Source organism: Camarhynchus parvulus, chromosome 14 (assembly GCF_901933205.1).
Source record: "Camarhynchus parvulus chromosome 14, STF_HiC, whole genome shotgun sequence".
NCBI lineage: Eukaryota > Metazoa > Chordata > Aves > Passeriformes > Thraupidae > Camarhynchus > Camarhynchus parvulus.
In genome coordinates, this window is record NC_044584.1 from 15,776,010 (window position 1) to 15,789,106 (window position 13,097).

The 13,097-nt window shown below is 40.3% G+C and overlaps 1 protein-coding gene across 11 annotated transcripts in view; it reads right to left on the minus strand.

Moving 5' to 3' along the window:
* RBFOX1 (RNA binding fox-1 homolog 1) overlaps positions 1–13,097 on the minus strand; it is an 815,431-nt gene that overhangs the window by 235,897 nt on the left and 566,437 nt on the right. For 2 of the 11 annotated variants that reach the window (XM_030957845.1, XM_030957846.1), the window contains one exon: positions 7,112–7,332. The exons of 6 other annotated variants lie outside the window; for them this stretch is intronic. In XM_030957845.1, coding sequence (XP_030813705.1) covers positions 7,112–7,198 — 87 coding nt within the window. In that variant the 5' untranslated portion in view covers positions 7,199–7,332. Of the gene's footprint in view, positions 1–7,111; positions 8,775–13,097 lie in introns of those variants that run through there. 3 more of the 11 variants (XM_030957855.1, XM_030957850.1, XM_030957853.1) reach the window with 2 other exon arrangements.

Genomic DNA, 13,097 nt, shown 5'->3' on the forward strand with positions numbered 1-13,097 from the left:
TATTTATTCCCCTTAAAACCCCCTGCAGTCAGAAAGGCCCAGATTTACCCAGTTTTTGCCATACTAAAACACTTCATTGCAGTGTATTATCCAACACACTAGCTAGTGACCATAAATATAGATCATCATGTCTAAAACTCACTAATACTGATATCACATGCAAAAGTGGAAAAGGAAAAATAAAATCTGCCTGTTGAGTGTCACATTTAATCTACCAGGTGAAAAAAGCCCTGACTATAACAGAGCATTGACTGAGCTGACAGAATAAGAGGTCAAAGAGATAATGCAGCATTGTCTTGGCCATTGGAATTATGTCACCCATTGATTTCCAAAATAAAGGCCAGTGAGAAAAAATTATGCAGGTGGCAGGGCAGAATAACCACTTGTTTCTCAGCTAAAACTATTTAGATAAGCTATTTTTCTTGTTACAATTGTCTTTTTGGTCAATGGGGAAGACATTCCATGTCATTACCCTCCCTCTTGCCCCTGAGGGTTCACTCAGCAGGTATTTGATGATATCTGCACTTATTAGCAAGAATTAAGGGCAAGCTGAGAGAACAAACTTTTGCAATAGCAATAACCAAATACTTTCCAGCTGTCTGCAGCCTCCTGAGCAGCAGACAGGTTTCACCAACAATGCTTACTGGCTTGATCCATGGATTAAAAGGAAAACCAATTTAATCCAAAATTGTATGGAGGAGATCACCTTGAGTGCCATCAAAAGGCACAGAGAGGACAACGAAGCCATCAGGCCTGGCCACCATGGGTTTAAAAAGGCAGGTCCTGCTTGACTGGCCTGATGTCCCCCCAAGGTGACCTGCTCAGTGGATGAAGGCAAGGCTGTGGCTGTGTCTGCCCAACAGCATTTCCCACAGATTTGGCTGGTTGTGGCTTGGATGGGTGCAATGTTCTCTGTGTGAAACCTGGGTGATGGTCAGGCTGAGGGTGGGCGGTGGAGCTGCCCCAGCTGGGCCAGGGCACCAGCAAGATTCTCCAGGGCCCAGTATTGTCACAGACATATCTTATAAAAAATCCTTTTGTTAGGATCTTTTCTTCTGAGAAGCTGAGAAGCTTCAGCTTCTCCAATTTTTGCTGCTTTGGAATGTGATTTGGAGAACTGTTTACCTTACCCAGCATGTGAAATTGTTTTTACTTGATGACCAATGACAGCCACCTGTGTCGTTGCTGTGAGCAGTCACAAGATTTTATTATCATTCCTTTCCTTGCTAGCCTTCTGATGTCTCCTTTCTCTTTTCTTTTAGTACAGTTTTAGTATATAATTTTCTTTTAATATAATATATATCATAAAAAAATAAATCAGCTTTCTGAAACATGGAGTCAAGATTCTCATCTCTTCCCTTATCCTGGGACCCCTGTGAACACCACCACACAGGACCAGCATGAGCTCTGTCCAACGGCTTTATCCATGCTCTGGAAGGGGATTGAACATCCCTCAGGAAGGTTGGGGATGACACCAAGGCCCTGCTGGAGGGCAGGAAGGCTCTGCAGAGGGCCCTGGCCAGGCTGGCTGGGCCCAGAGCAGTGGCCAGAGTGGCCAAATCCTCTGTGGCCACCAAGGCTGGGTGCTGCCCTTTGGCCACCAGAAGCTCCTGCAGCAGGAAAGGCCCTGGGGGTGCTGAACATGACCCAGCCATGACACCTGGCTTGGATCAGCCACAGTGTGACCAGCAGCACCAGGACAGTGACTGACCCCCTGTGCCACAGCTGAGGCCACACCTCAAATCCTGGGGTCACTTTTGGGCTCCTCATGCCATGAAGGACACGGAGGGGCTGGAGTATGTCCAGGGCAGGGAATGGAGCTGGGGAAGGGCCTGGAGAATCAGCAGTGGCTCAGCCTGGAGAACAGGAGGCCCAGGGGGAACCTTCTCATTCTCTGCAACTTCTTGGCAAGAGGTTGTAGCCAGGTGGGGGTCGGGCTCTGCTCCCAGGCAACAGAACAAGAGGAAATGGCTTCAAGTTGTACCAGGGGAGATTTAAATTGGATGTTAGAAAGGGGCTGTCAAGCACTGGAACAGGCTGCCCAGGGAAATGGTTGAGTCATCATCCCTAGAGGTATTTGAAAAGGGGAAATTAAAAATTAAGCATAGATAAGCACTTAAGGACGTGGATTAATGTTGGACTTGGCAGTGTTGGGTTAACAGTCAGACTTGATAATCCTAAAGGTCTTTTCCAAGAAACAGTTCTACGATTCTAGGATTTCCAGACTTTTAAGGATTGTTTACAAAAATGTTCAGCTATCAGAACAACAAAAATCATATTCATCACTAACACCATCACTTCACATGTGCTAAAAGCACTTTTGATACAAAAGGGAGAAAAACTTTGCAACTCTCAGACTGAGAGAAGAAATGATAGATATGGTCTCTCAAAAGCAAGACAAGATGCACACTCAGATGAACAGGATTGCAATAGTAGAACAAATTCAACCTCCACTCACAAAGCACTGAGAGTACAGTACTAGGAACAGGAGAGGCAGAACAACACAATCAAGCCAGAGTAAATCTGCATTTAAGCTAAATCATCTCCTTACTGCATTTCAAAGAGGCAATTCAGCCAATGTAAACAGAAATTATGCTCTGCTTTCCACTAGATCATAATGTAAAACCAACAGAAACAACCATCCACCACTGCAGGCAACACTGGAAGAACTCAAGCCTCTCCTCATTGCTATTTCAAATGTATTATTCAAATAAAACCTCCCCAATTACAAAAGCCTTTTTCATGTAAGGTGACACAACAAATCCATAGCATTCCCCAAGACTGGATTGCCAGTATCCCAGTGTGATTTTGCAGGTAGCCTAACACACTAACACCTACAAGAATTCAGAATGTACCCAGTGCTAGCACTTCCCAAAAACAGCACTAAAACAAGGATTTTCCAGATGGGTAAAGTGATGGCACCGTGATGAAGTCTGCACCACTACTTTTCACAGCATATTCTAGGCAATTCTCTCAGCCCTAAAATAAAATGGAACAGTCTCCAGATTACCACTTTTTCAGTTGTCAGTCAAGCACACTGGTTAACCAGTTATGGAAAATCAGATACACAGAAAAAAAAAAAAATCAAAGTATCTTCAGAATAATCTAAGCTTAAAGTTGATGTACTTAAAAGTACAGTAGTTCCCAATACATTGAATTATTTAATCACCAGCCTATTTTCTATTTTTCTTCTCCAACTCTCCCCTTTATCACTACATAAATAAGTTAGCAAATAAAAGCAAAGAAAAAATATTTTAGCTTTGTTTTTAGAAATTACCTTTTTAACAATGAACACAAGCTTAAATCCTCAGAACTCTTAGAACTTTTCTGGTCACTATGTCAAAATAAAAACATATTTTAAAAAATACTCATATAGTTAAAAATATTCATAAATAACCTCATTTTTATAATCTTACATATAAAAGTTACACCTTTCTATGAAATTTAACTCTCTTTCCATAGCCTTGCAGCAGTTTACTGAAAAGTCTTAACAATTTCAACTTTAATAACTTTTATAATAATGCCTATGAACTCCTCTTTCTCTGCTAAGCGGCAATGGAGTTACCTAACTCAGCCACATACTAAATAATTTAGCATCCATTATTAAAATGTCATATATTGCATGTGTGCTTTCAAAATATTTTATCATAAATCTAGCATTCCAAGTAACCAGAGTAACTGCAAACATTTTATATTTAGAGGATGGAGTTGATGTGATCTCTTAGATATTACTAAAAAAATAAGAGTATTCTCTGCTTTGTGGACAGCGCAGCCTTAAAGCTTTGTAATTTAATGATGAGTGGAGCTTGGTTTCACATCTATTCCAGGAACTGTGAGAGGGAACAGGAGCACTCTCATCCTCCCTGCACAGCCTGGCCAGGGCAGGGGGAGCTCTGCCATCAGCACCCCCGAGTGCTCCCATCCGGACATACGGGCTCCCCCTTGGGAATCAAATGACTCAACTGGGATGGGGACCAAGGGCAGGAGAAGAAACCTCTCACTGGATTGACACTTAATCCTAGATGGCATTTCTTTCATTTCCCTTGCCAGGAGGAGCAGCAGGGCGCTTTGGACACAAGGTGGGCCTGGCTGCCCTCAGCACACACAGTGGCTGTGCTGCAGTCCCTGCCTGGGTCCTGTGACAGCCCTGAAGCCACCAGTGGGCTTCTTCTGCCAAGGCAGAAAATATCTCCCCACCCACAGGAGGCATGAAGCTATTTATGCATTATTTGTACTTTCATGTGATCTTTTTTTTTTTTCCTCAAATAGCTTTACCCAGGAGAAGGAAGAAGCAAAAGATATTTTCTCATTTTAAGATGCATTACTAAGTCATAGACTATCATTCTAGTAAGTTTAAGGTATATTTATATTACTGGAAAATAAGTTTGCATGTATATTTAATGGAATTTGATACACATCAACATTCTGTAACCCTGGACCTTGTGTCTCTCCAAGAACAAAAGCATTTCACTTTCCATCATCTCACTCAAACACATCATTTCAGTGAAAACAGCACAAATCTCCTCAATAGAATACATGCAATTAGGAAAATGCACATGGCTGCTCATGTAAGACATGTTCAGAGTTGTACCCACAGAATCCACCCCTTCTTTTTGGTATTCACACATTCCACTGCTCCCTAACAAGAGGGTGTGACAGAAGCAAGCAGGGGATGCAGGGCAGGGTTTACTGATGGATTTAGGAGAGGCTGGAGCAGCTGCTCATCCACAGCATTAAGTAAAATCATAAACAGCACACGAAGGTGCAGGACCTCTGAAGACAAACCTTGCCCCACAGAGATTTCTCTGGCTCAACTGTGCAACACAAAACACAAAAAAAACCTCCCCAAACAGCCCCCAAATCTCTTGGCACTGCTTTCATACACAGCCTTGGAATAAACCCAGTTGGAAATCATGGGGAATCCCTGATCACAGGTACACCCACTTTCTGCAGAAATCCATGCAAATAAATAAACTGGCATCTTATAAGCCTATAAAATGTTAAAACTGCCTCACATTCAAAAATAATTCAGGGTTGTGGTTCTCAACCTGCAACCTGGAAAAAAAACCCCAAACATTTACATAATCAGTTTATAAAGGCATATTTCTGAAGAAAATTTCCATTAAAGTTCAGAATGTTACGTAATTACTGCTTGGAAGAGGATGATATAAATATTCCTATCAAATGTCCGTTGTATTATTTATTTTAGATACTTAGATTTACTTTAAGAGAAAAACAATGAGCATTCTGGTGTCATAAGCTGACCAGAGATACTGTAAGTGCAGGTAAAATCTTGGGGGACAAATTGCTCAAACCATTTAATGCTGCAATTCACTCATTAGGACAATAACTCAGATGGGTGCTTGATTTCCAAAATGCCATTTTCAGGTTTGGCATCAGGGAGAGGGAAGACAAGAAACTAGAGAAGCATTCATACAAAGAACACTGTTCAACTGCATCTCCAATACCTATTTTTTTTTATTTCAGCAGTTCTTGACTATTTCAGATCCATGATAAAAGAGTAACAAAGGCCTGGATATATCCTTCTAAGGAGAGAATAAAGAGGAAAAAGATTGAAATAAGGCATCCCAAATTTTCAAAGGGCCCTTTCTTCTAATCTAACTGCTTGGATAATGCGTCCAGAGTGGCATTTTGTAATGACAGCAACTTTCCAACAAATCAATAGTTATTTAATTCCCAACAAGCTCTCGAGTCCATTAAACCTGATTACATTCACCCATTTCAGTTGGGTGCAGTTATTTTTCCTACACCGGCACTTAATCTATAACAGGAACTTATGAGAACTTTCAAAAGCAATTTCAACATCAATCAGCATAGAGTGAAAGGCACGATTTGCTTGTAATTATTTATTGGACAGGATGGCAGAGGGTCTGACTGCGCTCCAGAGTCCGACCTTCACCCCCAAGTTCTAATGGATATGAAGGCCTGCTGGATGTGTCTCACTGCATGAAAAGCAGCCTCAGCTCACACGTCCCACCAGACAGAGATTCCCAATACCTGATTAACGGCCACTGTGCAATGCTATATTTCTATTTTAGACATATGTGTCTGATATTAAGCCTGAAGTAAAGAACACAACCCACAGTCTTCTATTACTGGAGGGACCTATATGGAAACCCACCTGTTTCATGCTGTGATGGCCCCTGTATGTCAGCACAGTGCTGGAGAAAAGGAGCACAATGAAGGTTTCCCTTTCCCTCATGGTTAATTTCGCTTATCCCTAGCACAGCACAGAAATGCCCTAACACACATTTGTGTCTTGACCCTGTCAATGCAGAATATCCAACAGCTGCCACTTACATCGTACAATTCTATCAGAATTTAGAAATGTTGACTTTTCTTGATGTCTTCTAATACTGTAAACAATAGGATACTTATTGCTTAATTAGCATCGGCACGATGTGTTCAGAATCCCAAGTCTAACAGCAGACACTTCAGTAGCACCACTTTTTGATCAAAATAAAATAATGGCAAAAGCAAACATGACAACAACAACCTGGTAGCTGCCAGCTGACTACTAAATATACAGAACTCTTGCCCTGCAGCAAGATCTTACATTTGAGGGCTCAAAGGAATTAATAGGATGTGTATAAATATTCTTTGCAGGTGATATATTTCAATACACACAAAACCACAACCCCTTTTTCATTCCCTGGGACGCGTAACATATGAATTAATGCATATTTAACACTATTCCTATTTGCTGTGCTAAAACACTTAACCTAAACACATCATGGTAAGTTACTTTGTCTTCTGACCTGCCGTGGGAATGCTGACTCCCTCAGAAACCTAGAATGGATAGCAAATCCTCTGCCCTGTGGTCAACCTCGTGAAGCAAAGGCATGAATGTTAAACAGCAGACAAATCAATACAAGCAAATATAGCTCAACTAGACCATTTATTCAGCCATGAGAGATGTCAATACACAGATTAGGGTGATCCATCTTTTTGATTTCCTACTGTCTTCTCAATGACTACATGAGAGCTTTTGCCTGTATTAAAAGTGTTTGCTTTCTCAACCATAAAAATTCCAATTATTGCTCTAAGTGCACTAGAGTTAAGTTGCTTGTTGGAAGCGGCCTTGCATTACCTGAACAAGTCCAGCGAAGTATGGTGCTGCAGGCAGAATCATTGGCACTCCATAGGGATGTAGCAAAACTCCTTGAGACGACAACATGGTTTAAGTGATAGTATTACTCCCACTAAAGCTAAACACATCAATTGAAAGTTAGGGGAAAATCTATATACCAACTTCTTCCAAACTCAGAGCTAGAACCAAATAACTTCTGTCAGGGGCAAAGCCCACATCAGCTGTAAAAAAAAGAAAAAAATTGACGTCAGCAACACTTAATGTTAAAATTTTCTTCAGAGACAACAGATAGAGACAACAGCTGCAAACCTAACTCTACCCAAAAAGGAAGGTGCTATTTTGGGAGCAGCTTAAGTAACATGACTAGCCAACTACTCTTTATCAGTTCAGATTTTTAAGTACTAAACACATCGCGATCAAATTCTGTACAGATCTACCGATTAGAAATAATTTTCCTATCAGTTATGGCACACACATGACAACAGTTACTATCAGAAGCCATTTTCAAAATAATCAGGTTTATCATGATTGCATAATTAGACATTTCCCTGGATTTATAAGCTGTTAAACAATGTTCATGTGAGCGTTTACACTTCAGTCTGTTATACTGGATATATAGTCTGGTTTGATTCATTATATTTTTCTTGTTTGTTTTGAATAAGTGAGCTAATGCAAGCTAACGACTTCTATTAGTGTAAATTATATTTTAATGGCTTTTCTAACCTTTCACAACATCTATGTTGTTAAATTGAACATAACTATTTTAAAAGAACACATTTTCCCATTAGGGTATTTCAACTCTATTCTCCAAATCAACTCACACTACTGGTGTAAGAGACAAAGGACAGAAATTTAGGCTGGTTTCCTCCCTAAATCAAAACAGATTTGACTTTAAATGTACTTCTTGCAAGACATTCTATTCCACAGCTCGTTTTTACTTTAAACAAAACCAACTTAGTCATTAACACCTGTTTTATGTGCTATGTATCTTCTATTGCAGATGTAACTAATGACAAGAATTACAATTGAGCAAGACTTTTTTATTTCAATAAAGAATTAGTTAGGTACTTACAACTCCATGTTACAAGTGAAATGAAAAAAAAATCTCCTACAGTCTTCGAATTATCAGGGTGCTTCACACCACTAATTTCAGCTACTTGATTTTGTTGCATAATTACTTTTCCAGATAACTAATTGCAGACACGATTTGATGTGATACTCAATTATTTAATGCCACATTTTGACCATCGTGGAAGGTTTGCAGTAATTGATTCTCGTGTATCAGGGCGGCCGTGCTGCAGGATTTGGAAATCTCCCTGAGCAGCTGCCTGCTGGCCCTCCCCAGTGCCAGCCTTACCCCACTGCTAACTTTAGATGTGGAATTGTGACCCTCGGTGATGCTCCCCGCAGGAGCTGCCAGTGAGGCCAGCAATTGTCACATGATGGAGTGATGTTTACCCCACTCCATCTCCTGTTTCAGAGCTGCTTCACTTTGCTGCTGGGGATGATGCTGGTCTCGCTGCTTATCTGACCATGCTTAGCTATAAATCCTATTTCTTGGTCTTATCTTACCGAGGAAGAGAAACTCTGCAGTTTAATTACTAAGCAAGCTGACACATCATAGATTTTTTTTTTCAAAAGATTGTCATTAATTCCAATACAAAACCAGTCACTAACTTTCACAGAGAAATACGTAAACAGAAGGTATATATGAGAAAGCAAGTTGCAGTCACAACTCACTTCTTAAAAATACTTAATTTCTAAAAAAAAAAAAGTTCATTTTAACTATTGCTTATTATTTTAATCCAGCAGAGTAAGCTGCATTTGAAAAGAAAGCAGATTTCTTTCACCCAGGAATGGAGATTATAAAATGGATTCTGCAAGCTTTACTCAAATGACTCCAGTGGGACAACTGACATAAATACAGACTGTTAAATTGCTCTGTAAAATACCTGGCAGGTTTTTTTGTTTCAGCATGTATATATTTGATAAGATGTTAGAAAACCTGAGGAGGAAGATTTGCACAGGAAAGCGCAGGCTCAAGGGAAGCTTTTCTGTGATCTATTTTGGGACAGATTTTTTTGAACATTTTCTTTAATTGTTTTGGCACAAGGCAACCTGCTGATGAAATTTCCTGATGACACAAAGTTGGAAGGTACTGTCAAAACTGGAAAGGATAAGGATATTACATAGAAAGAACAGCTAAATCTTATGGGCTGCATTAATCAAAATTCAATAACACAAAATGCAAGATCATGCTCCTCCTAATGACAGAAACTTCAGAGCTAAACTCAGGAGGAAGAAAAGCAAGATCTCCTTGCATCTGTTTAAAGAATTTGAGATGCTAGTGAGATGCAAATAGGAAAAGGAAAATTATCAGTATTTCTTAATTTTCATTCTTAATTATTTCTTGATTTCTTAGAGGTACTTCCAACAGAATACAGTTCTCTTCATCCACATTAAATAGAAAAAAATAAAAAAGGTCAAATTCAAATACAACCATTGTAGATAAATTCCTTTTTGTGTTCAGTGGAATGGAACAACTCTGTTGCAACAGAAACCTAAATTTGATTTGTTTATCCCAGCAAAGCAATCTGTGAATATGGAAGAAAACAGTAGGAGGAAGAGACTAAGCTAAGGACAATCCTGACACTCTAAAAATCCAGAAAAACCTAGCTATAAATAAATTTAGGCTGAACATATTTTTCCAAGTTTGGTTTGTTTTTTTTTAAAGTATTTTGGTCTTGTCTAGTGAGGGTCTAGAACAGCCTTACAAATCCACAGCAACAAAAAAGGGTGGCTTACAACAGAATATGATGCAAATAGCAGTGGTAGTGTGAACTCAGCAGCTTCCAGGAGGACACTTCCAGCCCTTTGCAAGCACTATAAGCATTCCAGAATAACACAAACATCAAATGTCTGAGAAGCTTTGCTATTTCCTACAGTGCAGATAGCAATACACAAAAAACAAACGTTGGAAACAAACCATAATTACCTGTTTTAATGCAAGGGCGCTTTGCTTGCCTCACTACAACAACATGCTTCTAAATGTCTAGGTGTGGAGCAATCCAGATGCAAGCTCTGCCCTGGTGGATGGGCTCTGAGGTGATGTCCCATGTGTGCACCAGCTACCTAAGGTCTCACAAACCTCTGTGCATCAAAACCACAGAGGCACAACAGAGCTTTACTCGCGTCTCTGCCCTGTGCCAGGCTCAGAGCTTCTGCCAACGCCTCTACATCAGCTCAACACATTGCCTCTCCCTCCCAGCCACACAAAAAGGAAATTTCACTTGAGTTTTGCAGTTGGCCGTTAGTTAGTGTCCATGGTCATTCCTGTTCTGATGTCCTGGTCATCCACATTCTGGAATGTGTTGAATAAATGAAATTTGACCACTAAGAGTGCTGAGGACTGAGAGAAGGAGCCAGAAGAGTATTGGTAAAGCTGAGAGTTCTGCTTCACCTCAGCATGATTAAGGTCAAACATGGACCTAAACACTTCTGGGAGGACAAAGCCAGAATGGACATGCACATCAAGCACCTCTCTGGTGTCCCTGGTGGTGCCAGCACCCACTGCTGCAGGGCTCCTCCTCCCTGCAAAAAAATTCACTCTGTGTGTGGGTGCAAAAGGGGACATCATCTATTTTAAACAACTACACAGCTTTCATTTCCATTGCATTCTAGAAAATTATAATGCTGTTAGGAAAATATAAAATGACATGTTGAGCCATTTTCAGTGTGCTCATAGAGGGTATGCTACTTTAGCTGATCCCAAGGCATAGTTGGCTTTGGTTTCTTTCATTAAAAATTGTAATGGATTTTCTGAAACTAAAAATTGATTTCAGCAATGAGAGAGGAAGAATGAGCAAGAAAAACACTTGAACACTAGCTTTAGATGTAAAATGTATATACACAAATAAAATGCACAATCTTATTTGTTTAAACTGTGCAGAATTTTGCAAAAGGTAGGTTTTATTAATGAAAAGCTGCTTTTAAAGGTGAAAAGCATAGGTTAAGCAAGGCAGGATAGGAGTAGGTGGTCACAAAATTCATATGTATTTCAGGCCCAGCAATCTAATACCAAAATCTCATGTTTTAGCACAGAACTGAAGTACTGACAGGAGTGCTCTAATAGCAGTTTCATTGAAGGTTTGCTAAGAAGTTATTTAAATGGGAAGGAAATGGAGACTGCTGTACAGTACAGATGCACAGATATAGAAATAAAACTAGAAGTATGCCTGAAAAGTGGACTACACATTCAGGAAGAACCAGAAAAATGAAAATGGTGCAAGAAAGATCAGAGTTTTGATTCCACCTGCATATAAGATGTAAACGGCACATTAGACAATGACCAAAATACTTCCTCAGGCAAAAGCAGATGCCTAAGTACAAGGTGGGAAAAAAAAAAGAAAAGAAAAAAAGACTTCAGCAACTTCCCTGGGGCCACAATGCCTGGAAAAGGCAGATCCCTGCAATGCAGTCATCAGCCAATCAATGATGTATGCTCTAATCAGATTCTGACAGAAGTAATCTATTTAGACCATCTTTCTGCCAAATAATTAATTCTTCTTAATGCCTGTATCTAGTTCAAAATACCACCAACAACAGTTCTTCCAAATGCTGCACAACACCAATGAACTTCAAATAATTTCTGCTTCCTTCCTACACTGGCCTAACTTTCCTGTCTCTCAGACCATAAATAATTCAGGTACCACTTTGGCACCCTCTTCAGAGCTTATGCTATGTCATATTTGAATCTTTTAAGTTCAAATCTCCCATTTCTGACCACCTTTCCCATTGTCCACATGCTTACCATTTTCTCTTTAAGGTTTCTCAAAGGTTTTCTGGTACAAGAAACCCCAAAACTGAAAGGACAAATTGGTTTCCCAGTCTCCTGATAATTTCCCTCATCCACAGCAACTTTAGATTATTGTCTCTAAAAAAGGATTACCAGCCACCAGCAGCACAGATGCTTTGAAAGAGAAGGTGAGCTGCTGTTGATTAGCATTGCCCGTGGTGATCTGGCATTAAAGGAAATACTGATAGGCAGAGAAAGCTGTCCTGCACATCTCCCCCGCCCTCCCCAGCACAGCTGCTGCATTTGTCTTCCAAAGACTATTTCCACCTTCCTGCAAAAGCCATTTAGGGCCAAAGGCTCTTCAAGTGCACCAGGAGCACCATCCAGGCTTGCCCCATCCTCAGCTGCTCCCTGTTCTCTCTCCTCTGCATGAAGAACGTGTAGGAGCTGCTCATGCCAGGTACCAATCCCCTGCCAGCTCCCCTCACACAGAACAGCAGAGCCAAAACACAGCAAGGATTTTTACTGACTCCTAAAGCAGAAAATGCCACCTATACAAATCTGGTATCTGCTGGGCTCATACTGGTAACCAGCACAGCAGATGTCATCAGAGTTGTTTGAGTTCATTAAGCATCTCAGTCCACACTAGAGAATAGGGCAAGGATATAGAAGCTTTAAAAGTGGGAGAAACCACCTTTTTCAAGCATGTGAGATACAGCTTATTTAGAATTAACACATTTTTCTTCTGAAGTTAAAGTTTCCATTGAAAAATTACATTTGCACCTAACAATTACATTAGCTCCTGCGAGCACATTTAAATCTAGCAGCACGTCAAGATGAACCCAGTTGATTCTTCAGCCAGAAAACAACAATGCTTCAGTTGCACTGAAGTTGAAATTTTAGCCTCTTTCTTCTAAATATACAATGATAATGAGTCTGGAGATTTCAAAGATAAATAAAGAGTTCCAGTCCTGCCAAATACAAGAGCTTCACACAGAAGCAAAAATTTGGGAAAGATGTTTGGGAAATTGTTTGTAGCCCTAGAGAAATTAAGGCTGTTGCCCTGTAGGCCAATTGGCCTAGCAACACTTGAAGTGCAATATTTCAGTAGATGCCGGTTTCTGAGTACACAGCCATTCCTTTCCCTCTGGTTTCACCTTCCTTTCTTATTATCAGTGCTGTGGGCTGAGC